This window comes from Tachysurus vachellii, chromosome 17, assembly GCF_030014155.1.
Source record: "Tachysurus vachellii isolate PV-2020 chromosome 17, HZAU_Pvac_v1, whole genome shotgun sequence".
In the NCBI taxonomy this organism is placed as follows: Eukaryota; Metazoa; Chordata; class Actinopteri; order Siluriformes; family Bagridae; genus Tachysurus; species Tachysurus vachellii.
The window spans coordinates 13,258,903-13,286,449 of record NC_083476.1 but is presented as its reverse complement, the minus strand read 5'-3'; the positions used below and the strand labels follow the sequence as shown (position 1 = coordinate 13,286,449).

At 40.5% G+C, this 27,547-nt stretch overlaps 2 protein-coding genes across 3 annotated transcripts in view; one reads left to right on the top strand and one right to left on the bottom strand.

Moving 5' to 3' along the window:
* Nucleotides 1-8,476: 8,476 nt before the first annotated feature.
* Nucleotides 8,477-17,639, top strand: cdc23 (CDC23 (cell division cycle 23, yeast, homolog)). The gene is made up of 16 exons (XM_060891660.1): nt 8,477-8,623; nt 9,174-9,246; nt 11,440-11,577; nt 11,681-11,723; nt 12,260-12,365; nt 12,498-12,630; nt 12,940-13,117; nt 13,942-14,039; nt 14,228-14,309; nt 14,498-14,651; nt 15,215-15,334; nt 15,782-15,857; nt 15,937-15,998; nt 16,136-16,214; nt 16,743-16,862; nt 16,954-17,639. The coding sequence occupies exons 1-16, from the start codon at nt 8,514-8,516 to the stop codon at nt 17,137-17,139; spliced, it is 1,758 nt and encodes a 585-aa protein (XP_060747643.1). The 5' UTR covers nt 8,477-8,513; the 3' UTR covers nt 17,140-17,639.
* Nucleotides 17,640-18,833: 1,194 nt separating this feature from the next.
* Nucleotides 18,834-27,547, bottom strand: part of kif20a (kinesin family member 20A) — an 82,893-nt gene continuing 74,179 nt past the window's right edge. The window contains exons 2-20 of one of the 2 annotated variants that reach the window (XM_060891653.1): nt 26,909-26,963; nt 26,066-26,228; nt 25,594-25,686; nt 25,321-25,440; nt 24,955-25,093; nt 24,663-24,838; nt 24,414-24,504; nt 24,069-24,278; nt 23,602-23,713; nt 23,127-23,192; nt 22,731-22,874; nt 22,432-22,600; nt 22,201-22,341; nt 21,832-21,971; nt 21,423-21,525; nt 20,975-21,239; nt 20,687-20,766; nt 20,318-20,455; nt 18,834-20,219 (exon numbers count right to left, since the gene is read on the bottom strand). In XM_060891653.1, coding sequence (XP_060747636.1) covers nt 19,884-20,219; nt 20,318-20,455; nt 20,687-20,766; nt 20,975-21,239; nt 21,423-21,525; nt 21,832-21,971; nt 22,201-22,341; nt 22,432-22,600; nt 22,731-22,874; nt 23,127-23,192; nt 23,602-23,713; nt 24,069-24,278; nt 24,414-24,504; nt 24,663-24,838; nt 24,955-25,093; nt 25,321-25,440; nt 25,594-25,686; nt 26,066-26,215 — 2,673 coding nt within the window. In that variant the 5' untranslated portion in view covers nt 26,216-26,228; nt 26,909-26,963 and the 3' untranslated portion in view covers nt 18,834-19,883. Of the gene's footprint in view, nt 20,220-20,317; nt 20,456-20,686; nt 20,767-20,974; nt 21,240-21,422; nt 21,526-21,831; nt 21,972-22,200; nt 22,342-22,431; nt 22,601-22,730; nt 22,875-23,126; nt 23,193-23,601; nt 23,714-24,068; nt 24,279-24,413; nt 24,505-24,662; nt 24,839-24,954; nt 25,094-25,320; nt 25,441-25,593; nt 25,687-26,065; nt 26,229-26,908; nt 27,051-27,547 lie in introns of those variants that run through there. The other variant, XM_060891652.1, reaches the window with a different exon arrangement.

Sequence of the window (27,547 nt, the reverse complement as noted above, 5' to 3'; positions counted from 1 at the left end):
CAAACTTCCAGGTTGGACTTTCTCTTTTTATTTCTTAATATTTCTTACAATTTTGTTATATTCTTTTTATAGTGTACAAATTTAAGCATGAACCTTTTTACAAAGAAAGAATAACTCTGTCTATCGTAGAGCTTCAAGTCCTATCACGCCATCAGGCTATTTGAGTTTGGCCTTTTCGACCAAGCCTTTGAGTACTGCAAGACCATCGCTACAGCAATTGATCTCTTTCCACAAGAAATCTCAAAGACCACGATGGAACTGACCATTGCGGTAAATATAACTATCAATATTTGTGAAGTAGTTCCAAGTTATTATATTCAAAATATTTAGCCAGTTTACTTCTCCTGATTGCGTTGTAGCTTTCAGAGACACTACACCAGGGGAAGGGAAAAGAACCAGAGTGGCTGCTAAATCTTCGTCAACTGTACGCAGATAAAGTGTTTATGCTGAAGACCCCAGAAGGTAGCCTAATGTATAGTGTGGGGTTCAATCTCCAGCGTCCGTGTGAGGAACGCCATGTTACACCATGGGGTATATTCACCTACCATTTGGACAAAAACCCTTAAGAATCAAACAGCAAGGAATGTACAGTAATGATTTGGAGCACAAATCTGTCAGATCTTTAATATGCTAAAATAGTCTAATCGTTTTATATATTTGCACTATGTAAAGGTTTATTAAAAAGTTTGAATCTAATATGGTCATGTTTACATAAAACCTACATTAGTTTTTGGGTAAATGACAGAAGGGATCAGAGCTGAAAAGATTCAGATTGATTTTTCAAAACTACTGAAAGGTTAAGAGACAGTAATTATAAAATGTTTGCAAGCTTAAAATTGAAAGCTGTAAATTTGTTATTTGAGAGTTCTCTTGTTAAGTCCTGTGGGTGGATAAAATGTGTTTTTGCAGGTACTCATCTATAAGGTACCTTACTGTACTCTGGGACATTGACATGACAACACACTTCTTATTTGTTACTGAATGCTTGTGTATTTGTTTAACAGAGGTGTTTAAGTCCCAGTACACTACTGGAGAGCTGCTGGGTGAAGGAGGCTACGGGAGTGTCCGTGCAGGAGTCCGTAAGGCAGACGGTAAACAGGTAACAGGACTGCACGTCTACAGCCAATTTACACTAATCAACACAATGCATCACAACTTGTGGACTGTATATGTCTTTTTAAGATTTTTTTTATAAAAATGTAATTATATATTGTATATGTGAACAGGTTGCCATTAAACATGTGGGCAAGACGATGACTGACGTTTTCATCACCATTGTAAGTAACTTAATTTCTGTCTTAGATATTGCACAGAATTATGTATAGAATTATGTATAAATTGAATTTTTTTCTGGTAACATAATAATGAATGATCCATAGTAGATACCTGAGTCAGTTCTAATCCAAGTCTTTCTTCTGTATATTTCTCTTTGCTATAATTTAGGGGTAATCACGGTACACTCATGCTAAGTGTATCTGTTCATATTTCAGCCTGGAGAGACACACAGCCTTCCTCTGGAGGTTGCACTGATGGAAATGGTGTCCAAGCCATCTCGGTGTAAGAACGTGTTGGAGCTGTTCGAGTGATTTGACATGTCAGACAGCTACATCTTGGTCTTGGAGCGACCCAGCCCCTGCAAAGACCTCCATGATTTCCAGAATGATCATAATGGTCGACTGTCAGAACCTCTGGCGCAACAAATCATGCGTCAGGTGGTTCAGGCTGCTCGCCATTGTAATGACCATGGTGTCCTGCACCGTGACATCAAGGCAGAGAATATTCTCATCAACACAGAAACACTGGAGATAAAGCTGATAGACTTTGGTTGTGGGTGTTTGCTGCAGGACACCCCCTACAAATGTTTTGCAGGTAAGCATGTAACAGGTATTGGATAGAAATGCAGTGGAGAACCATTTTTTTCACGTTGCTTATGGTGCTCCTACTCTCTTTTTTACTCAGGAACTTGGACATACTGCCCACCTGAGTGGTTATGTGAGGGACTATATTTGGGTGTTCCTGCTACCATCTGGAGCCTGGGAGTTGTTCTGTTTGACATGGTGTGTGGACACCTTCCCTTCAGTTGTGAGGATGACATCATTGATCGGAACATGGAATTCGCTCCCGGCTTGTCTCGAGGTGAGAAAGTCAAAACCCATCAAGTTTAGACGTGTATCACCGACACCGACATCCTTACGTTCGTCCCACATTTGAGGAAATCCTCAGCCACGAATGGTTTGAGGATCCTCAGAAGAAAGTCAAGGTGAGACAGTGAGAAGAAAATAGACCTGAATATATCTGAGTGAAAACATGCTATAGTAGTCCAGATCACATTACTTGTACTGCCCTGTAACAGAGATTGTTGTGCATTAATTATATTAGATTACACAAATACAATTATATAGAGATTAAAAATAAAAATTCTGTTTTTATTTATTTCAAGGAAATAATCTGAGTAAAAATAAAAACTCATTAACACAAAGAAATCTGCGTCGATATAAATAATAAGCTTAAAGTAATACAAACTAATATGTAAAACTCGTTAATTGAATACTTGTAGACCTTTTTGCAGTATCTATAATAAAGTGAAGGCTGTTTATATTTAATTAATTTCTGTCATCTGATGCCATTTGTTAGTACTCAAGTGCTTGCATTGCATGCAGTCAAATATTAGGCACATCCAATATGATACTATTTTATACTAATCATATTTATCACACTTGAATTTATTATGTACAATGCTATTTTTTTTGTCTAGGACCAGAGTCCTCTTCTGGAGAGCCACATTACACCATGGGGAGCTTGATTTGAATTATTGTCTGTCTGTTTAACAGAGGTGTTTAAGTCACTGTACACTCCTGGAGATATGTTGGGTGAAGGAGGCTACAGGACAGTCTGACAGCAACATTACCTGATACTTAATTAACATGACAGTAAATGTTACTTAATTATATTTAAGTTGTGAGTTTAATATTATTAAAATAATTAAGTAAAGTCAATTAATTTTTTTACAGACAGTAAAATCGAAATATTATAAAGTCAATATATAATCTTATATGTCTAGTATTTTATTTAAGGAGATGTATTATATTTTTTCTGTTTGACATTTACAATTATGTAGATGTTAATTTTATTTTTTCATAAATGTTACCAAATAAATGTAATCACTTTCTCTATGAACTTAATCTACTTTTATTACAAATCACATACACAAAAAAATTTTGAAAGATTTTTCATATTAAAAAAATCATAAAAATTAAACAAAAAGACATTTCTCCCAAACAAGTGTTGTAGTATAACTATCAGGACATCAGTGATGTGTGAGCTGGTACAGTACAGTATATTACAGTGAAGTTATTGACTGTTTTTGTAGTATTCGCTTTCAGGGTTTTGGGTTGTAGCTGCCTCTCTGCATTACTACAATAAAAAAAGAGGTGTTATTTGTGTAGTAACACCCTTTACATATCTAACAGACACGGATCAAGATCACTAATTTGGATCTCTTTTGGTGTCCACTTCACTACTGCCTATTATCTGCCTATTACCTAATTAAAATTTTATTTTGTAGTAACGAGTAACGAAGATGCTTACTGGAAATATAGCGGAGTAAAAGTATACATTTTATCTAGAAAATGTAGTGGAGTAAAAGTGAAAGTTGACGAATTTAAATAGCGAAGTAAAGTACAGATACGTGAAATTTCTACTTAAGTACGGTAACGAAGAATTTCTACTTCGTTACGTTACAACACTGATTACAAACCCATATTAACCCACCTACCTAGCATCAGATAATAGGCAGTAGTGAAGTGGACACCAAAAGAGATCCAAATTAGTGATCTTGATCCGTGTCTGTTAGATATGTAAATAGGGGAACTTAAGTAAAGTTGGCCGCATATTCACAGATTCGAGTTTCCCGAATCAATATCTCCTGAACTAAAGGGTGTTACTACACAAATAACACCTCTTTTTATTGTAGTAATGCAGAGAGGCAGCTACAACCCAAAACCCTGAAAGTGAATACTAAAAAAACAGTCAATAACTTCACTGTAATATACTGTACTGTACCAGCTCACACATCACTGATGTCCTGATAGTTATACTACAACACTTGTTTGGGAGAAATGTCTTTTTGTTTAATTTTTATGATTTTTTTAATATGAAAAATCTTTCAAAATTTTTTTGTGTATGTGATTTGTAATAAAAGTAGATTAAGTTCATAGAGAAAGTGATTACATTTATTTGGTAACATTTATGAAAAAATAAAATTAACATCTACATAATTGTAAATGTCAAACAGAAAAAATATAATACATCTCCTTAAATAAAATACTAGACATATAAGATTATATATTGACTTTATAATATTTCGATTTTACTGTCTGTAAAAAAATTAATTGACTTTACTTAATTATTTTAATAATATTAAACTCACAACTTAAATATAATTAAGTAACATTTACTGTCATGTTAATTAAGTATCAGTTAATGTTGCTGTCAGACTGTCCTGTAGCCTGTAACCGGTTCGTTTTGTAAACTGTGACCTAAAATAACTCACCACTTCACACTGTGCACCAGTCCACGCTCTTTGCATTGCGATATCATAGAAATGAGCTGTTTTTTAATCTGGACTAAGTCGCTAAACTCACTACTCAGAGCCGCCGCCATTTTTCGTGTGTTTGTGTGACGTCACCGCGGCGCCATAGAGCTCCATGCTGATTGGACCATAGCGATGGGCTGTGTTTCAATTATAGTTGTGAATTCCTCTACAATCTTCGTTGAAGTGCACTACGCACTACACAGTATATATATATATATATATATATACTATATATATATACTATATATATATATATATAGTATATATATATATATATATATATATATAATATATATATATATATATATATATATATATATATATATATATATATATATATATATATATATATTATGGCATGCTGTTTAGGAAATTATTCATGAGAGAATTGAATGAAATGTCTGAATATATTGAATGAATCCTGATATCTTGTACTTTAGTCAGAATGACTGAGTCAGCGATAAACTTATTTGCTGCAATTTTAAGAAATGAAGATAGTTAACACGTTTAACAGTGCGTGTACGGCCCAAAGTGGTGCCGTAAACCACACTATTGTCGGACTACGGATGAAGAAATGTATTCGCTATTTCACCGATTAAGGTGAAGGAAGGTTTCACCTAGGCTTAGTGGTTAGCACGTTCGCCTCACACCTCCAGGGTTGGGGGTTCGATCACCGCCTCCGCCTTGTGTGTGTGGGGTTTGCATGTTCTCCCCGTGCCTCGGGGGTTTCCTCCGGGTACTCCGGTTTCCTCCCCCGGTCCTAGGACATGCATGGTAGGTTGATTGGCATCTCTGGAAAATTGTCCCTAGTGTGTCATTGCGTGAGTGAATGAGAGTGTGTGTGTGTGTGTGTGTCCTGCGATGGGTTGGCACTCCGTCCAGGGTGTATCCTGCCTTGATGCCCGATGACGCCTGAGATAGGCACAGGCTCCCCGTGACCAGAGGTAGTTCGGATAAGCGGTAGAAGATGAATGAATGAATGAATGAATGTTTCACCTATTTACATATCTAACAGACAAGGATCAAGATCACTAATTTCGATCTCTTTTGGTGTCCACTTCACTACTGTCTGCCTATTGTCTGATGCTAGGTAGGTGGGTTAATATGGGTTTGTAATCAGTGTTGTAACGTAACGAAGTAGAAATACTTCGTTACCGTACTTAAGTAGAAATTTCACGTATCTGTACTTTACTTTGCTATTTAAATTCGTCAACTTTCACTTTTACTCCACTACATTTTCTAGATAAAATGTATACTTTTACTCCGCTATATTTCCAGTAAGCATCTTCGTTACTCGTTACTACAAAATAAAATTTAAAAAAACAAAATTAAAAAAATAAAATAAAATTGCGACTGCAATAAGGGAGGTTTGGCTTCAAATTACACTAGGTCATCTCACTGTATCCAAAAGACACATATTGCTGCTGAATTGACAGTTGTAAGACACAATATGTCTGAAGTATTGGAAAAGTCGTGCAAGACTGGTGACTTTGTTAAATTTCTTTAAACCTGCAAATATCTGTCTTTTGGATACAGTGAGATGACCTAGTGTAACTTGAAAGTTTCTAACAATAAAATTATTTACAATTTACAACCAAATCGGCTATTACAAAGTGTTGTATAAAGTACTAGAAAGCAATACTTTGGTAGAACTGAAAGTCACCTTTTAGAATATTACTCAAGTAAAAGTCTTAAAGTATCTGATATTTACTGTACTTAAGTATCAAAAGTAATTTTCTGATATTTAATGTACTTAAGTATTTGAAGTAAAAGTAAAAAGTAAAATTTCAGTGATTTTCGGTAGGCATAAGAGAAACATACAGAAACATTTCTTGCAAATATGGCCACGGGTGTATAACGTTATCTTCTTCACCTTGTTCACCACTATCGTCGGGGTGGTCGTCTACGACAGAGGTGGCTAAACCGCGGCTCTCGAGCCGCATGCGGTTCTTACGTTCATATCGAAGTTTGTGTGTCTTTTTATTGTGCGTGTTCGTTTCGCTTGAGTTAAATACGGTATTTTCGTAAAACGCGCATGTGAGTGGGATGAAAATACCTCAGAGTTTCCCAGTAGGAGCAAGGTCATTTGAGTAAACAATTTGTGTCAAGTCCGCTCTCAAAATGGCAGGGAAAAAACGTGATGATCATGTGTGCCCATGTGTATGATGTGGCTCTTTGTGGTAACACAGTAAAAAATGTGGCTCAGGTTCAGTTGTGCTTCCGCCTCCTTTTGGCAACATTACGCTGAAATAGAGCGTGCGGAGCTGCGTAATGCAATCTAGAAGCAAACCTCCCTTATTGCAGTCGCAATTTTATTTTCGTTCATTCGTTCATCCTCTACCGCTTATCCCAACTACCTCGTGTCACGGGGAGCCTGTGCCTATCTCAGGCGTCATTGGGCATCAAGGCAGGATACACCCTGGACGGAGTGCCAACCCATCGCAGGGCACACACACTCTCATTCACTCACGCGATCACACACTAGGGACAATTTTCCAGAGATGCCAATCAACCTACCATGCATGTCTTTGGACTGGGGGAGGAAACCGGAGTACCCGGAGGAAACCCCCGAGGCACGGGGAGAACATGCAAACTCCACACACACAAGGTGGAGGCGGGAATCGAACCCCGACCCTGGAGGTGTGAGGCGAACGTGCTAACCACTAAGCCACCGTGCCCCCCGCAATTTAATTTAATTTAATTTAATTTTATTTTATTTTATTTTTTTATTATTTTGTTTTTTTTTTTATTTTATTTTGTAGTAACGAGTAACGAAGATGCTTACTGGAAATATAGCGGAGTAAAAGTATACATTTTATCTAGAAAATGTAGTGGAGTAAAAGTGAAAGTTGACGAATTTAAATAGCAAAGTAAAGTACAGATACGTGAAATTTCTACTTAAGTACGGTAACGAAGTATTTCTACTTCGTTACGTTACAACACTGATTACAAACCCATATTAACCCACCTACCTAGCATCAGACAATAGGCAGACAGTAGTGAAGTGGACACCAAAAGAGATCGAAATTAGTGATCTTGATCCTTGTCTGTTAGATATGTAAATAGGTGAAACATTCATTCATTCATTCATCTTCTACCGCTTATCCGAACTACCTCTGGTCACGGGGAGCCTGTGCCTATCTCAGGCGTCATCGGGCATCAAGGCAGGATACACCCTGGACGGAGTGCCAACCCATCGCAGGACACACACACACACACACACTCTCATTCACTCACGCAATGACACACTAGGGACAATTTTCCAGAGATGCCAATCAACCTACCATGCATGTCCTAGGACCGGGGGAGGAAACCGGAGTACCCGGAGGAAACCCCCGAGGCACGGGGAGAACATGCAAACCCCACACACACAAGGCGGAGGCGGTGATCGAACCCCCAACCCTGGAGGTGTGAGGCGAACGTGCTAACCACTAAGCCTAGGTGAAACCTTCCTTCACCTTAATCGGTGAAATAGCGAATACATTTCTTCATCCGTAGTCCGACAATAGTGTGGTTTACGGCACCACTTTGGGCCGTACACGCACTGTTAAACGTGTTAACTATCTTCATTTCTTAAAATTGCAGCAAATAAGTTTATCGCTGACTCAGTCATTCTGCCTAAAGTACAAGATATCAGGATTCATTCAATATATTCAGACATTTCATTCAATTCTCTCATGAATAATTTCCTAAACAGCATGCCATAATATATATATATATATATATATATATATATATATATATATATATATATATAGTATATATATATATATATATACACATACTGTGTAGTGCGTAGTGCACTTCAACGAAGATTGTAGAGGAATTCACAACTATAATTGAAACACAGCCCATCGCTATGGTCCAATCAGCATGGAGCTCTATGGCGCCGCGGTGACGTCACACAAACACACGAAAAATGGCGGCGGCTCTGAGTAGTGAGTTTAGCGACTTAGTCCAGATTAAAAAACAGCTCATTTCTATGATATCGCAATGCAAAGAGCGTGGACTGGTGCACAGTGTGAAGTGGTGAGTTATTTTAGGTCACAGTTTACAAAACGAACCGCATTGTAAGTGTTGTATTAATTGATTTTATCGTGCTGTTAGCAGCTTGGCTAATGTCTGTGTTCATGGCTGTCCTTAAAGTGATTAAGAAGACATTTCTCTGAGCTACACACTTAACTGACTTCACCGGTTTAACACTTTAACTAAGGAATTACTCACTTACTCACATAAGTCATGTCTCATAATAACATTCACATATGATTGTATTCACTTGTTATTCACCATCCTGATGGTTTTACAGTCCAGTGAACAGAAATCTCACTATGATCACATCATGGATGTAGTTTATAATGTAAAGTTGGATTTAAGACAGCTTTATTAGCTTGTGATTTAGACAGCTCTTTTATAGAAGATAATTATGCGTAATTATTTCTTTAATACGCTGTCCTTATTACTGCCAAATGTGACAATGACTTTATAATGTATTATGTGTTACTCTCTCTCTGTGTGTGTGTGTGTGTGTGTGTGTGTGTGTGTGTGTGTGTGTGTGTGGGGTTGCACACGGACGACTCAGGGCATCTGAGTTGGCTTTTTCTCTTGATCCTCTCCCACTGAGTGAAATTCCTGCTCCACCACAGGTCACTGAGGTCAGTGTGATTAATTCTGACTAATCACAATGCTCTTCATTATTTAGTCATTATATGAATGGTTTTTAATGATGATTAGTCTTTTGTAAAGCAACACCAAGGTTAAAGTTAAAGTCTCTCCAACATTCGTTCGGTATCTCATTATGGAAGCACCAAATACACCACGTCTGTCCATATGGCAGTCCAATCACAGCTCACCATCTGGGACCTTTATATACGTCAACAACTTTGCCAAGAGCCAGTTGAATGTATCTCAGGAGACTGAGTATATGGGACTACATATAGATTCAGTGACATGCCACGCTACGCTCTCGGAGAGCAGAGTTAACGCCATTTAATCAGTGTCTGGCTCAGTTTCACAAGGGAAATCTGCTGCCATTTAAAACACGTCTCCGCTTGATGGGCTTCCTCACTGTCCGTGGCCCTGCTGGGTTTACACGGGTTAAGGGACTTCCAGCGGTTGGTCATTTCATGTGCCAAGTGAGCTACGGAGGAATGGGTGGAGGCGCTTCATCAATGGAGAGAAAACTGGTGACAATGGACTGGGGGGCGGTTTTTCAGAGCAGGCAGCTCTGCAAGCTCCACATAGACTAATTGGAGCTGATGGCAGTGTTTCTGGCACTGAAACATTTTCTTCCACGTACTGGTCAGATCAGACAACATGACGGTGCTGGCGTATATCAATCTCCAAGGGTGGATGCGCTCTGTGCAATTGCACAATCTAGATCACAAGCTGATTGTCTGGAGTGCGGCACGCTCCGAGTCACTGCGTGCAACGCTTGTCCCAGCAGTCCTAAATGTGGGGGCGGATCTCCTTTCAAAAGACAATCCGTTGTACAGAGAATGGTCACTCCATCCGCAGGTGATGGAGCAAATTTGGGAGAGGTATGCAGCCGTAGATGTCTTCGGCTCACAATAAAACAGTGTCCGCTTTATTTCTCTCTCAGAGACATAAATGCATCTTGAGTGTGGATGCACTGACTCACCTGTGGCCAAGCGTACTGCTTTGCGCATTCCCAGCACTGAGTGCAGTATCTCCCAGCCTGGAAAGAGTAAGAGAAAACGGGTTATCTCTCCTCCTGATAGCCCAGAGTTGGCAAGGGATGCTGTGGCTGTCAGAAATGATGCTGTGGCTGTCAGAAATGCTGCTGCCTAACTTGGCTTTTGTTCCCAAGGTCCTTGATTCGTGTTATAACAACACCGCCCTGGAACTGAGTGCTTTTTATTCCCCTGCACTTGCTTCGGAGGAGGAAAGTGAATCGCACACCGTGTCCTGTACGAGCGTTAAGCCAGTATGTTAACAGGAACATCAATCGTTCAGAAAGAGCGATTAACTATTTGTTTCATGGGCTGCTCAATGTAAAGGTAAGCCAATCTCTTTGCAACGGTTTCCCAACTGGATGTTGGAGATGATTGAGTCAGCCTATATAGCTATTGTTCTTGATTCCCCGATGGGCTTTAGGGCCCACTCACCACGAGCTATAGCTAAATCATGGGCTTTGTTCAAGAGAGTCGTTGTAAGAGATATTTATGCTGCAGCCAGCTTTGCTTCCCGCCACACATTCATCAGATTTAACCGTCTGCATGTCACTGCGCCTTCTATGGCTCATTCAGTTCTCCAAGTTGGCCCATGAGCGTAATGAGATGCTATCTCTCATATTCACCTGGTCTGTCCAGTGGCTTCAGAAATCATGCGCTACGGGAGTGGGCTATATCGTGATGTCATAATGAGATACCGAATCAATGTTTGAAAGAGAATGTAAGGTTACTTGTATTTCCCTGGTTCTCTGAAAACAGAGTGAGGTATCTCACCAAACTTTCTTTCTCTTGATACACGAGGGAAGAGCAGGCTTAGAATGCCATTGCAGTGATCACAGCGGTACATCTAGGTCCCCGAGCTGTGATTGCTCTGCCAACAGACGTGGTGTAATTGCAGACATGGTGTAATTGCTGCTTCCATAGTCTATCATGCCTGAGGCGTTTCCCATAGTGAGATACCTTTTCAGAGAACTAGGATTACGCAAGTAACCTTACGTTATCTTATAGGTGATCTTAGGGGAAGAAGAGAGGGTGTTATTGATCTGTACTGAGTTAAAAGCTGAAACACAAACTGTACATAGAGACAAGGATGTCACTAAAACCAGAATTAAGCACTATTCTCACTTCTGATTGTCCTCATGTCACTGTTTTTAGGATGAAGCCCATGACTTGGATGCTTTGTGTTTGGCAAAGTCATATTTTGATCTAAAGGAATATGATCGTGCAGCTTATTTCCTGCGTGACTGCCGCAGTCAGAAAGCATACTTTCTCTACATGTATTCACGCTATTTGGTGAGAGATGTTCACCATCACTGTTTACTTACTCTTGTTTACTTGTGCCATGTGTTGGTGCATATACTCTTTTGTTTTTAACATCTGTTTCTGTATGTTTCAGTCAGGAGAGAAGAAGAAGGACGATGAGACGGTGGACAGTCTGGGTGAGAGACAAAGTTTTTCAGCTGGTTTGGCATATATTAAGTATTTATATATCATTAATATCTAAATGTTTAATTGACTGAATGATCACCAAATGTGATTTGTGTGTGTGCCGCTGTCTGTGTGTGTTGCTGTCTGTATGTCACGTCACCATCTGTGTCTGTGTGTCGCGTCTGTGTCTGTGTGTCGCGTCGCTGTCTGTGTGTCGCGTCGCTGTCTGTGTGTCGCGTCGCTGTCTGTGTGTCGCGTCGCTGTCTGTGTGTCGCGTCGCTGTCTGTGTGTCGCGTCGCTGTCTGTGTGTCGCGTCGCTGTCTGTGTGTCGCGTCGCTGTCTGTGTGTCGCGTCGCTGTCTGTGTGTCGCGTCGCTGTCTGTGTGTCGCGTCGCTGTCTGTGTGTCGCGTCGCTGTCTGTGTGTCGCGTCGCTGTCTGTGTGTCGCGTCGCTGTCTGTGTGCGTGTGTCGCGCCGTTGTCTGTGTGAGTGTGTCGCGCTGCTGTCTGTGTGCGTGTGTCTGTGTTTGTATCTGGTGTTTCCTCCTAGGTCCTCTTGAGAAGGGTCAGGTACGCAATGAAGCTCTGAGGGAACTCCGAGTGGAACTCAGTAAGAAACACACTGCTGGAGAACTGGATGGATTCACACTCTACCTGTAAATCCACACATCCACACAATTGAAGTTCAATTGAACTGAATGTACACTTTTCCCTTTTTTACTTAGCATAATCAGATGATCGTAATCTTTGCTATTGTGGTGTGTGTGTGTGTGTGTGTGTGTGTATAGGTACGGGGTTGTGTTGAGGAAGTTAGATCTGATGAAGGAAGCAGTGGATGTGTTTGTTGAGGCAACACACTCTCTCCCACTACACTGGGGTGCCTGGCTCGAGCTCTGCAACCTCATCACCAACATTGACATGGTACACATTCAACAACACACACTATCTCACACAAAACACTGTTTCACACTGCCTCTCACACTCACAAAACCACAAGTTCAGTCTCAACACCACCTACACTCTGTCATCGACCTGCATGTATACTCTGAGCAGCACTTCTGCACACTGTCTCTGAGCAACACCACACCATTCTCTCTCAGAGACATTGATGTAGTATACACTTAACCTCTAGACCTGGGTTTCTGCTGTTTAAGAGAGATGCAGATTTTTATGACTGAAGTCTCTATCTTGCTGTCTGTTTGTTTGTAACTGAAGTCTCTGTGTCTGTAGCTGAAGTCTTTATCCTTGCCGGACTGTTGGGTGAGGGACTTCTTCCTGGCCCACATGTTTACAGAGCTGCAGATGATCACAGAGGCACTACAGAAATACCAGAGTCTGAAGGAGGCTGGATTCTCCAAGAGTACCTACATCATCTCCCAGATCGCCGTTGCCTACCACAACATTCGAGGTTTGTTTATCATCATCATCATCATCACACACAGACTTATCTGGCCTTCAGCTTCAGATGTGTGGATTGGGATGATGCACATGGGCACAAAGAGATGTCTCCACAAAACAAGTGTGCTAATCATGCACGTTAATGGGCTAATATGCAGGAAATACACACATTACTTCACATTAGTCTACCAACTCACAGTGCATTAATTCACTCACCGAATGGACACACGCTGCTCACAATGCACTATAATGTACTTCAATATGAGCACTAGGTATTGATTGTCTGTGTGTGTGTGTGTGTGTGTGTATCTCCGTGTCTATCTTTGTGTCTCTCTGCCTATGTGTGTGTGTGTGCGCATGTCTGTCTGTCTGTCTGTGTGTGTGTGTCTGTATGTGTCTGTATGTGTCTGTATGTGTCTGTATGTGTCTGTATGTGTCTGTATGTGTCTGTATGTGTCTGTGTGTCTGTGTGTCTGTGTCTGTGTCTGTCTGTGTGTGTGTCTGTGTGTGTGTCTGTGTGTGTGTCTGTGTGTGTGTGTGTCTGTGTGTGTGTCTGTGTGTGTGTGTCTGTGTGTGTGTGTGTGTGTGTGTGTGTGTCTGTGTGTGTGTGTCTGTGTGTGTGTGTCTGTGTGTGTGTGTCTGTGTGTGTGTGTCTGTGTGTGTGTGTCTGTGTGTGTGTGTCTGTGTGTGTGTGTCTGTGTGTGTGTGTCTGTGTGTGTGTGTCTGTGTGTGTGTGTCTGTGTGTGTGTGTCTGTGTGTGTGTGTCTGTGTGTGTGTGTCTGTGTGTGTGTCTGTGTGTGTGTCTGTGTGTGTGTCTGTGTGTGTGTGAGACAGATATTGACCAGGCATTGGATCTGTTTAATGAGCTTCGTGAACAAGATCCATTCCGCATTGAGAATATGGACACGTTCTCTAACCTGCTGTATGTGCGGGTAAGAAAAATCATATCATATACAAAGCACCCAGGGGATCAGTATCAAGTCAGTATTGGGTATTGTCTGAAACAGAGAGATAATCTATTGGCAGATAAACTATGGCTAAAATAAAACTGATGTTGAATGACTGTATTAATGAACGATATCAAATTCATTGGAAAGAGTATATGTGTGTGTGTGTGTAGTCTATGAAGCCGGAGCTGAGCTATCTTGCCCACAGCCTGGTGGAAATTGACAAGTACAGAGTGGAGACCTGCTGTGTCATTGGTCAGTAATCACGCACACGCATGCACAGTAACATGACAGAAATATTTTAAGTTACATGGATTTATGTTTTTTTCTATATGCATGCAAAAGATTTCTAATAAACACTTAAAACTGGTCACAGCTAATTAACATATATTCCTCACAAATTGGAGGAGCGGTACTCTTAATTCTGAGTGTTTATTTTGTAGGTAATTACTACAGTATGCGGTGTCAACATGAGAAAGCAGCTCTGTATTTCCAGCGAGCGCTGAAACTGAGCCCTCGCTGTCTTGGGGCCTGGACTCTGATGGGCCATGAGTACATGGAGATGAAGAACACATCTGCTGCCATCCAGGCCTACAGGTACAATTAACACACAATAACGAACACTGTCTCTGTCTACCACTGATGCTAATCACTAATCACTGTCAAAGTCTAAAGGTCAAGTCAGGTCAAGAAGCTTTAATTGTCATTTCAACCATATATAGCTGACCCAGTACGCAGTGAAATGAGACAATATCAAGTGCATGTTGTGCAGCTTAGTGCCAACAGACAATACAAAATGGCGCTGACCAGTGAGCATTCTGTATATTATAGAGTACATTGTGCAAATATATAGGAATCTGACCAAAGTGTGTTCTAGTAATTACACATTCAACACTTTCTCAGTATACAGCTTTGATTAATACACCCCAGTAAATTCCATCTATATCAACATACAATGTGTATAGCATACATTATGTTTTGTATGTTCAAAGGATTGGCCACTTATACCCCATCCATCCATCCATCAGTACTCAGAGTACATTTGACCCGTGTGATCGGTGGCATTGATAAAACGGTTATTAAGTGTATTCCGTTTTGGTGTATACTACTAAATTGTTTTATATCATATGTATTATAATGAGTGTGTTTGTGTTTATAAGACACGCAATCGAGGTGAACAAGAGGGATTACCGGGCCTGGTACGGACTCGGTCAGACTTACGAAATTCTCAAGATGCCATTCTACTCACTGTACTACTACAGAAAAGCTCACCAGCTCAGGTGTGTACTGTGAGTGTGTCTGTGCATGTGTGTGTTGTATATTGATGACCAGTTCTGGATTGCAGTGTAGATATGGGATTTTCTCATTCATAATAATAAAAAAAAATAATAATAATAACAAATCAGCCAAGTTTGGCCACATGATCACAAACAATTGCTCATGTGATCAGACAGAAAGATACTTGTATCAGATGGAGATACGTGTTTGTGGCCAAATATTCTTTAGGTTTAGCTAAATATGTTAGATATGTTGTTGACAGATATTATTGAAGGTTTCACTGCAAGGAAGAGTATTTATTAGCTAGTGTTTTACAACATACCAATTGAACTAGGAACTAGAATCAGCACAGGTTTTTCTGTACAGTGTGACACACACCATGGGACACAGAAAGAGTGTGCTGTGCTGTAGCAGCATTGTTACTGACTGTGTGTGTTTTTCTGTTTCAGGCCCAATGACTCACGAATGCTTGTAGCTCTTGGTGAATGTTATGAAAAACTCTCCCAGCAAGTTGAAGCTAAGAAGGTGAAGAGTTCTGAACATCATGCTAAGTTATGTTTATGGCGAAGTGGTGGTTATAATAGTGTGTGTTTGTGTGCTGCAGTGTTACTGGCGAGCATATTCAGTGGGAGATGTGGAGAGGATGGCACTGCTCAAACTTGCAAAGTATTATTATTATTATTATTATTATTATTACTACTACTATTACAGAGATGGAATATGTAATGGGTCTGTATTAGTGATAAACCCAGTTTTTATGTGTTTGGGGGTGTGTGTGTGACCGTGTCTGTGTCCAATTCCAGGCTTCATGAGCAGCTGAACGAGTCGGACGATGCGGCTCAGTGTTACATCATCTACATCCAGGATATTTTCTCTTGTGGGGTAAGTGTTTAATGCTCTGAGTGTTTAGTCAGTACAGGGAGCATTTAATGACAGACCACAGTGAGTGTTTATTGCTGTGAGGGTGAATGTTTAATGCGTTCATCATAATACGTGACTAATGTGTCTATTTAGTGCCGTGAGCAATAAAGTGTGTATTGTATATTGTTTTGAGTATTGTTTTGAATGTTTTATCGTGTGAGTGTTTATTGTGATGGTGAGTGTTAATGGCACATTGTCACATTGAGTATTTAATGTTCTAAGGGTTTAATGCCATGCTTCAGGCATCTGTTAGTGACAGTGTTTAGGTTTTTAATGTTTAAATGGAGCTTTCGAAAAAGCAATGGTGCCTAAATATAAAGTCAGCATTTTATTAGTATTATTAAAAGATACAGCTGAACATGTTTTAACAAGCATTTAATAAATTTCATAAGAACTGTGAGTCAGATCATCACCCAGAGAATGAATATAAAGCCATTAACCATCGTGGAGAGTGAAAGACCTACAAAATTTGCATTTGTGCGTATGCAGGAGCAGTTGGAGCATGTGGAGGTGAGCACAGCCTTGCGTTACCTTGGTCAGTATTACTTCAAGAACAAACTGTATGATGAGGCGTCACTATGTGCACAACGCTGCTGTGACTACAACGAAGTGAGTGAAGGACACACACTGTTAATTCTAAAACATATTCAGTGCTCCTAAAGTATTTATACTGAGTCCTTTGGGATGTGTGTGTATGTAGGCACGTGAGGAGGGAAAAGCTTTGCTGCGTCAGATCTCAGCTGTGCGGGAACAGGGAGAATCATCGTCTGAACAGAGTGTGTTTAACCCTCTGAACACAGCCACACACACACTACAGAGTGTGTACAACACCACCACACCCATTAGGAGAGTGTCGCCTCTGGACCTGTCCTCCATCACACCATGACACACACCCACCCACACATAGACATAGTTCTCACTTTATCATGTTATTATCCTGTACAGATTGATATTTTTATTTTGCTCAGAAATAACCTGTATGCGTAATCTGATAAAATAAAGTTTTTTCATTTTTGAAGCATGCTACAGGAACACGACCACAGACCATGAGAAATGCAGGGGTGTTTCAGCAGTGCGACAAACAATACAGGAGCCACTGAAAGGGGAAAATACAGGAAAAGAATGTCAGTGAAGAAGACAGTAAACAGAGCACATCCTGCTGGTGTTTAGTCAGAACAGATGTCTATCAGGTGTAGGTCAGATCACATAATTAGAAATTTACTAGTGTCTGATTCTTCTTTGAGTTTTGGTACATCTTTTAAATAAAACTGCACACAGTGATTGATCAGCAAACATTTTCTCTGTTCTTGGGTTCAACGGAGAACACTTGTGTATTTCCTCCCAATTACCTCGTAGTAAATTTAGTAAAAGCCCTAATGTTTCAGAGAGGTTTCTCATGTGATGTTTCACACACGGTTCACAGCTCTGTGAAGTTAAAGTTTAAATTTGAATAAAATGAAAACTAAAATTCACAAAGCAAGAAAATTTGAAAAGATTCAGCTGAGAGAACATCTAGCAACTAATTAAGTTAATTGATATCAGGTCTATAACATGATTAGCTATAAAATGGATGTCTTAGAGAGGCAAAGGCTCTCCAATCTGTTAAAATGTGCGTAAAAAGATTGGAATATTTTAAAAACTATGTTCCTCATCGTCAAATTGCAAGGGCTTTGCAAATCTCATCATCTGCTCTCATTTGTGTATAACATCAAAAGATTTAGAGAAACTGCTGAGGATCTTTATTGGATGCCTGTGGTCTTCGGGCCCTCAGCTGGCACTGCATCACTCATCGGCATGATTCTGTCAATGGGCCCAGGAATACTTCCAGAAACCACTGTCGTAAACGCAATCTAAAATAAAGCTCTATCATGCAAAAAGGAAGCCTTATGTGAACATGGTCCAGAAGTGCCTTCGTGTCCTGTAGGCCAAGGCTCATTTAAAATGAACTGTTTCAAAGTGGAAGTGTGTTCTATGGTCAAATGAGTCCAAATTTAACAATTAGAAATCGGCAGATGCCGTATCCTCTGGGCTAAAGAGGAGGGAGACCTTCCAGCATTTTATCAGCTGTCAATTCAAAAGCCAGCATCTCTGATGGTATGGGGTGCAAATGTGCATATGGTATGGGCAGCTTGCATGTTTTGGAAGACACTATAAATGCTGAAAGGTATATAAAGTTTTTAGAGCAACACATGCTCCCCTCAAGACAACATCTATTTCAGGGAAGGCCTTGTGCATTTCAGCAGGACAATGCAAAACCACTTACTGAAAAAAATATGAAAAATACATCAAAGAACCACAAACACTTCAACAGCTGGAAACCTATATCGGGCAAGAATGGGACCAAATTCCAAAACCATAACCTCGATGAAAAGAACATTCTGCCTGCTACAGGCATCAAATTTGAAATGAGCTCATTTAGTGGATAAAAGTGTCAAATTTCTCAGTTAAAACATCTGTTTATTTATTGTGAATAAAATATTGGCTCATGTGATTTAAAAGTCTTTGTTTTTATTTTATCCAAATTCAGGTTGTTCAAAACTGAAGTGTATGTGTGGATTAAAAACAATCCAGACATGTCTGTATCTGTGAATGTGTTTTATTCAATCCACAGCAATCTTTTTATACAGAACTCATAAACATGTGCATAAAGATTTGAATACAGGTTTATCGTATGACTGTGTAATTGCTATATAACCAATATATAAATCACACCACACACATGACTGACCACATACAAAATGGTTCATTACAATATCACAAAATAAAAAGGTGTAAAATGCCTCGAGGAAGCCCTGTGTAAAAGTGTGCATATATAATGCTAGGCTAATTGTGCTAATCTCTTACAGATATTCTACAGAACCGTACAAACTGTGCTGTGTCGATAAAGCTTTAAATGTTATTGAAAACATTTTTACTCCAGAGACAAAATCAATTTGGTCATATATGTGGAATAAATGTTTAGTTCAAACTTTACATTAAGAGTCACATTAGTCACTGATTAGGCACAGCTGATTTATTAATGTCTTAATTGTTTGGGTTTTTTTGGTTGAGAATTTAACACATACTGTATCAATCCTTTAAATAATAAACCAATAATCTGTCAATGAAGCAGATGAATGATTAAATAAAAATCGATGATGGATACAAAATCTTACAATATTTTGTAATATTTACCTTTATTAGCATGGCACTAATGGTTATGACACTAATTAGCTGTGAATGAGTAGTAAATTAAGGAAATCCTTGAACAGATTGTTACTGTAACTAAGGCTTAATAGTTAACAGTATAATGAATTCTCGATATGTGACAGCAATGTACAGTTTAGATCAAGTATGTACAGGAAAAACCTGCAGCTCTGTAATCTGCAAAGCTTTGCTAATTAAACATTCTTCTTTACAGGCACAAGTTCCCAACCCTGGTCCTGGAGAACCCTCTGTCCTGCACATTTTAGTGTCTCTGCTACCAATACACCTACTTCAACCCAGACAGAGGTGTTAATTAGCCCTATAATGAGTGTTGTGCAAGATTAAAACAGCAGAATGGGATTAGGGTTGTGAAGTAACAAGTAACATCCTGACATGCAACTCTTTAATAAAATGACAGAACAATCAGGAGTGAGGTCGGTGTCTTTAGAACCTGCCCCTGCGTGTGAGGGTGGGGGTAGGTGGGGGAGAGGGTTGGCGTGAACGCAGTATGCGGGCGTACGGTGTTGAGGCATCTGCTTTTTGTTGAGGCATTTTGCTGTTACGTGATGGTGTGAAGAGACGCAGGAATGCTCGCTTGCCCGGGGGTTGGTTCTCCACCATTGCCACAGCAACGCCACAGCCCCGCCTACTGCAGGAGCTAGGGGTTACAGGGCTAGAAGGGGGGAAAGGTCGTTTAAGATCTGCTCGAGTCTCATCTTTAGGATGTAACTGAGCTTTAAGGAGCTGCAGAGTCGAATGAAGCTCCATCAGCATCTGATCCTGAAACACACAGCATGAGTACAGTTCCTGTTTGATGAATGTTGAGTTAGTGGAGTTAAGAGTGGTGTCACAAGCGCATCTGAATATACTGCATGTACCTGTTTGAGGAGTGTTGAGTCAGCAGTGTTAAGGGCTGTGCGGAGTTTTTCTCCATCAGTATAATGACAGCACGCTCGCTCTCCAGACTGCAGCCTCAACACCAGAGTTTGCAGATCAGCACGTAACTGCCTCAGAGTCTACACACAGAATGTGAACAACGGGATGAAACTAACAGCTGAGTGCATCACCTGCTGTGACCTAAACCTCTCCCTATTCCCTACACTGACAATAATGAGCACTCTGTAGCACCCAATTATAAGAAGAAGGGTTAGTGTTCACACAGGCTTTAAGCAGTGCGGTATATTATTGTTAGTCTGCAAGTGTGTTTGAACATCATTAGAAAACAGGAGCCCCATTTAATTACACACCTTCTGTCCCTCAAGGAGTTTGCGCTCTGCAGTTGCAGTGAGGCTTGAGGTTCCTGGATGATCCTGAAAACGCTTCAGCTCTGAATAAGATAGAAAGGTGAGACAAAGGTGTAAAAACAGACATTATGGTGACTGTCATTGTTGAAACAATTTTGGAATGGTTAGCATTAGCTCTGAAAAAGACGATTTTCGACAAAACCATTTATTTATTAATGTTGATTTGTTAAACAGAAAGCAGATGAGTGTGCAGTGAATACGGACTGATTTGTTAAGTGTGTGGCATTTTACCGAGTGTTTTGAGTGTAAGCTCTGTTTTTTTGAGATCAAGGTCAGCTCTGCACTGCTCCAAGTCAGCTTTAACTTGTGCTAATTCAGCTTTGGTGCTTTCCAGCTCTACATGTTCATGCTGGCTGCTGCGATTGTGTGATGAAGCTATGCGCCGAGATCGCCGAGGTCCGTCACAGTCCACCAGCGACGGAAAAATAGACGCTGTACTTCGTCCCTCATTTTCTCGCAGGGCTGCACTGAGCTCTTGGATCTGATCATCTCTCTCCTGAAACACATGGTTGTTTTTTAAGGACATTTGAATGAACCCAAATATAACTAAACCTGAGTAAATATCACTGTACCAACAGTTCACATTGAGACTGCGGTTCCATTTCGTACACATTTATTCTATAGGAAATAATGATAATCTGGTCATAGAAACAGTGTTGGGGTCAGTAAAGTGTCTTACCTCCAGCTGCTGACTGTAGTAGTTCTTTAAGCTGCTCTTCAGGTTGTTGATTTTGTTCTCACACCGATTCTCCATCAGCTCTCTCTCGTTCTCCATCGTCTCACTGAAATCAGAGCGAGAGAGACAGAACTGTTTAGTGCAGCATGCGTCATTGTACATTTACAGTGTCCATGATGTGAGACATACGTTTCTATTCTACACTGTATATTACTGTTTAATGACTGATCTCCTCCCACCAACAGCTGCACACTTCCTGCATCATCAGTACACCACCTCTATTCATCTGGAGGTTTGTCTGTCTGTCCATCTACTTCTCTGACTATTTAACAATGTCTGATCATTTGACTGCCTCTCTAGACATGCTCATTTTAATGGGTATTAAGATTTGCAGTGTGTGTGTTTCTGTTACCTGAAATCAAGTTGCATACGGTTGATGACCTCCATCATCTCTGTACACACCTGCTCCCTGATTTTCATCTCCAGCTCATCTTTCTCTTGCCGCTGACGGAGGACCTCTCGTTTTAAAACATTAATCGCATTTAACAGAGCCTGCACACAAAAAGTAAATGTAATTTGCGAAATTTGTACACTCATGTTTAAAATGTTACAATGTTAAAATGTTACAATCATTTAAATTTTGAATTTCACATTTTGTAATTGTGGTGAGTAATAGATCACCTCAACACCCAGGAAACAAACACTGGGAATTCTCAACCAATCAGTAATTCAGTAGTCTATAGCAAAGATATCCACATGTGCATCAGTAGCATTCATTCACCTCAGGCTCGAACATGCCATCATCCTCTTCATCACTCTGTTCATCCTCCTCCATCAGGGTGTTGTCAGCATGGGCCAAGTCATCACGCAGCATGGAGAGGATGTAGGCCACTCGACTCTTAGAGGCAGGACCATGGACCAACTAGAACATAAATATCATCACAAAATGAGTGTGTGTGTGTGTGGAACTTGTGTGGTGATGACAGAACGTGAAGTCTTGCAAAGTGAGTACTTGTGTGGCGATGGCAGAGAACTTGAGGGCATGCAGTGTCTCATCGTAACTGGAACTGCAGGAATTAATGTTGACCATCATGCAGGCATGTCCATGTCCCGAGAAGAAACTCTGCAATACTCGGGTTAGTTTACTGTCTCGGAAAGGGACGACCTGCGCCGGGCGCTGCCTACAACACAGTCGACAGACTTATTACTCATGATGAACATAGCACTAATGAACTACTCAGGGGACAGAGCTAACACATGAACCACTCATGACGAGTAGCACACTAATTATTGTGTAGTTTGTACACTCACCTATAAGTCTGGTTGTGTCTCATTGCGCTGATGCAGCGTCCCAGTGTGAGCAAAGAAGTGTTAATGTTGTTCGCCTCCTTCATCCGCTCTCCATTCTGCTGATCTTTACAGCGCTCAGAACCAGCCAGGTCACACACACACAACCTGTAACACCACACACACAGACATTAGTATCTTTGTATACTAATAAGTAAAGGTGATTCAGTCGACGTCTGTGCCAACGAACCTACATAATTATACACTTAAACTCAGTATCCAAAATTAAATCTTTTTATTTATTTCAAATATTTTGGCAGGGAAAAAAATCTATGGATAAGTTCTAGATATAGTGCAGTGTATTCTGACATTTTCTCACAAACATTGACAGATTTGCTAACGTATGGTGGTGTAACTCACTCGCTGATGTGTGTGCCACCCACTTCTGGCTGGATATGCAGCAATCTCACAGTAAACACACTGTGACTGAAACACAAACACAGATCACAAGTATGTAAAAAAGCAGGGTATCAATTTGTCCTATGTGATTCTTCAACTGATAAAAAAAATTGCATCATTAATAAATCAGTTTGTCCAGACTCTTTATCTGCATCACACTTTAAGGGTCTGATTGTGTGTTTGTGTGTGTGGGTGCGCGCATGCACGCCTGTGGCTAGAGTTGTGGTTGAGGTGTGTGTGTACCTGCAGGTGGAGTTGTGGTTGAGGTGTGTGTGTGTGTACCTGCGGCTGGAGTTGTGGTTGTGGTGTGTGTGTGTGTACCTGCGGCTGGAGTTGTGGTGTGTGTACCTGTGGCTGGAGTTGTGGTTGTGGAGTGTGTGTGTACCTGCGGCTGGAGTTGTGGTTGTGGAGTGAGTGTGTGTGTGTGTGTGTGTACCTGCGGCTGGAGTTGTGGTTGTGGTGTGTGCTGGCAAAGCTCTGGTTGTTCCGCCCGACAGTGAGCACTCGCCATGCCTCATCAGCACTGCGCACATTCACCCAGGTCAGATCTACACACCACACAACAAATCATTAACACATTCAACAAAACACACTTTCAGAAACACAAGTAAGCAGAAGACCCCAAACTCCATGTATACTTCGTGAACCCGACTATACTGGAGAATTTCAGTTGTTTCTTAAAAAGAGGCTGCAGTGACAAATTAGATTACAAATTAGGCAAACTGTCTGGCTGTGCAAATAAACTCCCACCAAAAAAGTGATGATAAATAATATTCACAAGAATGTGAACACACTGTAATGTAGGTGATGAATTCTCTCATGTGGTAAAGCCCTGTGCAGGACACTTTAATATAGTCATGTTCAAAAGGTTATATGCAGATGTGTGTCCGTGTGTGTGTGCACCTTTGACATAGACGTTGCCATGCTTGTCGTCACTCAACCTCAGAGTATTCCTCTTCTGTGTGTGCAGAGACATAGGTGGCTCCAGCAGATCATAAACAAACTCGTTATAAATCTCATAAAATGAAACCCAGACGCTGTACTGCAGCGATTTATCCACAGTGACATCACCAACAGCCACTCCGTCTAAGTCCACACACACACCGTCTGAGTCTGCAACACAGCAGCGTGAAGTTAGGATACACAGACACACAAGGACAAACTGGAGTTCAGATAAATAAACCTGATTACAGTGTTCAGCTTTAGCACGTTTAAGACGCGTCTCTATTCCGAAGGTGTGTGTCTCACCTTCCAGTCGTGTGATGGCTGAAAGTCCACTGATCCCACTGTCCCAACTAATACTTGCACTAACACCCCCACGTTGCCTACACACCTCCTCCTGAAACAAACACCACAAATCACATTAATTCACTTTACACGTAAACACAACAGATAACATACTTAATACTGGATGTGTGAACCGAGGAGATTAACGAGACATTTTACACCAGCTGGAGCACTGTGGTGTTGTTAGCCATGCCCCATAAAGTCATGTACCTCTCGCAGCAGAGCGTTGCGTTTGTCCTCCTCGGTGCGGACCTCTGTATCACTGAGTCGGCGGACCTCCTGCTTGAGAATAGGTTTCAGGTCAGAACGGGGGTAAAGCTGTCCTGCCAGTGCAGTGAACACAGAGACTATAGCTCGAGGGAGTAGACCAGCTTCACCTGCTGAGCCTGCACAGGTAAAGATAGGACACAGTCATTCAATAACATACTGCTGTCCACACCAATCATCATGTCTACTCTAGTGATAACATTGAATTCGTTGTATCTGTATGTGTGTGTTTTACCCTGAATAGTGTAGGTCTTGCCCGAGTTTGTCACTCCGTACGTGTAGAGAAGCCGATTCTCTCCATGAAGGACATCCCGAACCATCTCCTTCATCACCTGATCATACACGTCCTGTTGAGATGCTGCTTCCCTGAAAATCTACACACACACACACACACACGCTACTGAACACAGTGCAGTATTACAAGAAATCAACAGCAGTGTACTGAATGTTTGTGTATTAAAAGATGTATACTGTGTATACTCTGTGATGTATACTTTGTGAGCTGATCAGAATTAAGCTGTTGGTGATGAATAAATGCAGCAAACACATCACTGATCCTGACACAGTGACAACAGATTTTAATGTGTGCATGTGTGTATACCCTTGAGAAGGTGAACTTGTGTACACTCTGTGACACTCCTCTCTCTGCACTCTTCATGCTGTGGGAGTCTTTAGGGGCCTTCAGGAGGAGTGTGTCTTCACTCTGCACACACACAGAGCCCTGCATGTGCACACACCATATCAAAAACTTCAAATAGCACAATATAAATCACACATGTCCATATATACATTACAGTGATGTTTCACACACATCACATTAACTGCACATGCTGAATAAAATATTAAATATTGTTTGTGTGGGTAAAAAAGTGACCTGATCTTCTCCACGCTGTCTCTCTGCATCTGTAAGAGGACGAACACGCAGAAACACCTGCAGCTTCTCCTCCATGCGCTCACCTCTGCTCAACTACATTCACACACACACACACACAATATTATACTCATGTGACTGGGCAGGGGAATTCAGTCTTTTCTGCAAAGACCCATTATGGCAATATTTTCAAACCAACCAAACAGATGCCACATCTGATACATCTTGTTTAATCAATTTAGTTCAAACTGGTCTTCATTCAGTTAGCAGGTGTAAATACAAGTAAGTTTGAAATAAGAACCTGCAGCCACACTAGGCCTTTGTAAGTATTTTGGGTCAGTTTGATCATCCATGCTGTATGGAGTGTACAGAACACAGTTGCAAAACTAAACCATCATATCCTGACTCATACAGACCTACTATTGTGCGTGAGCAATAGGCACGTACAGTATGTGCATGTATGTGCATGTCTAACCTGCTGGGTGTGTGTTTCTACAGATCCAATGACTGACAGCTCTGTAATTGGAGCTTGGAGTCGTCTGGCATGTGTTTGACTGCCCAGATCAGCCGCCGTCGACTCCAACACACACTCCTCCTCATCAGACACATACCCTGGTGCACTCATCTCAAACACACACCTGCAAACACACAATAATAACCATATGGGTTACTTATTCTATATAAACTAACACTAAACACTTACACTCTCGATTAAATTAACTTTACTAGAATGACCAGAGGCATTTACATTGCATAAAAAATTAGAACTGCTTTTTTTTGTTTTTGTTTATATGAAATAGGGTCATATCAGCAAGTGTCCATATAGAAGACTCAAGATAAAAAGCAATACATTAATAATACTGACAATAAAAATTAATAATTATACCAATTAATTTCAACAGTATCCACCCTACAAGTCTCTGTGAATGACTTGTTACTACTGAAACAAGAAGGTTGTTCACGTAAACCTGTGGTTTGTAGGTGCACTGTATAAACAGAGCTGTGCTCACAGAAAATTAATCAACATCTGAGCAATGCAGAAAGCACAAGCAGTGTGATTTACTATTATTGTCTAAACAGTAACTAAAATAAATATGTTAATAGATTTACAGGTAATTTAAAACCGACTCACAATTAACTGGTCAGCACAGATGAGATTTATAAACTCACGTAATAGTTTTAAAAGCAAATAAAGTCCTCTTTAAAAACAAAAATGTAAGAAAGCATAAACAGAGATAAGCTAAACGTGCTAAACATGCTAACCGCTAGCGACTCTTTTAGATTATTTGATAACAACTGTTTGATTAACCAGTCTTACCTTTCTCTGTAACTCCTTTGCCAAAAACAACAACAGAGAATTCGATGTATTTATGTATTTATGAATGTTTTTCTTGATACGTTAAGTGAATCTACACTACACTACAATACGATACTGAACCGAACTCGAATCGACACCACATTCAAACCTCGCGCTCCAGTCACTCCACCAATCACAGAAGCCGAAGCTCAGCCAATCAGGTGTGACATCGCGAACAACGCGGCTCATGATTGGTGCAAATCGGGTACGTTGATAAACACGGAGTAAATATAAACGTGTGGCGATGTTTACTTTATAAATAGCTGTAAACGCATCATGTGTCTGGATACAGGTTATAGAGCAGGAACGCGTTTACTGCGTTATAATTTCAGTGTAAAAAAATGTTCTCTTGATCATTACACAAATGTAATTTATTACACAAATCAAACTATGTAAATAATGTTTGTATGTCTCTGTTTATTTGTTAGTGCAGCGATGAAACCCACAGGATCCCAGAAATACAAAATATCACAGCAGTAAATCAGTGTGTGGATGTGTTGAGACTAATTAATCACAGTGATCATTGCATAACAAGACAAACCGGTTTAAACACGGTTCGACTGCCTACTTTTGCTGATGGAGAGACAAAACAATGAAAAG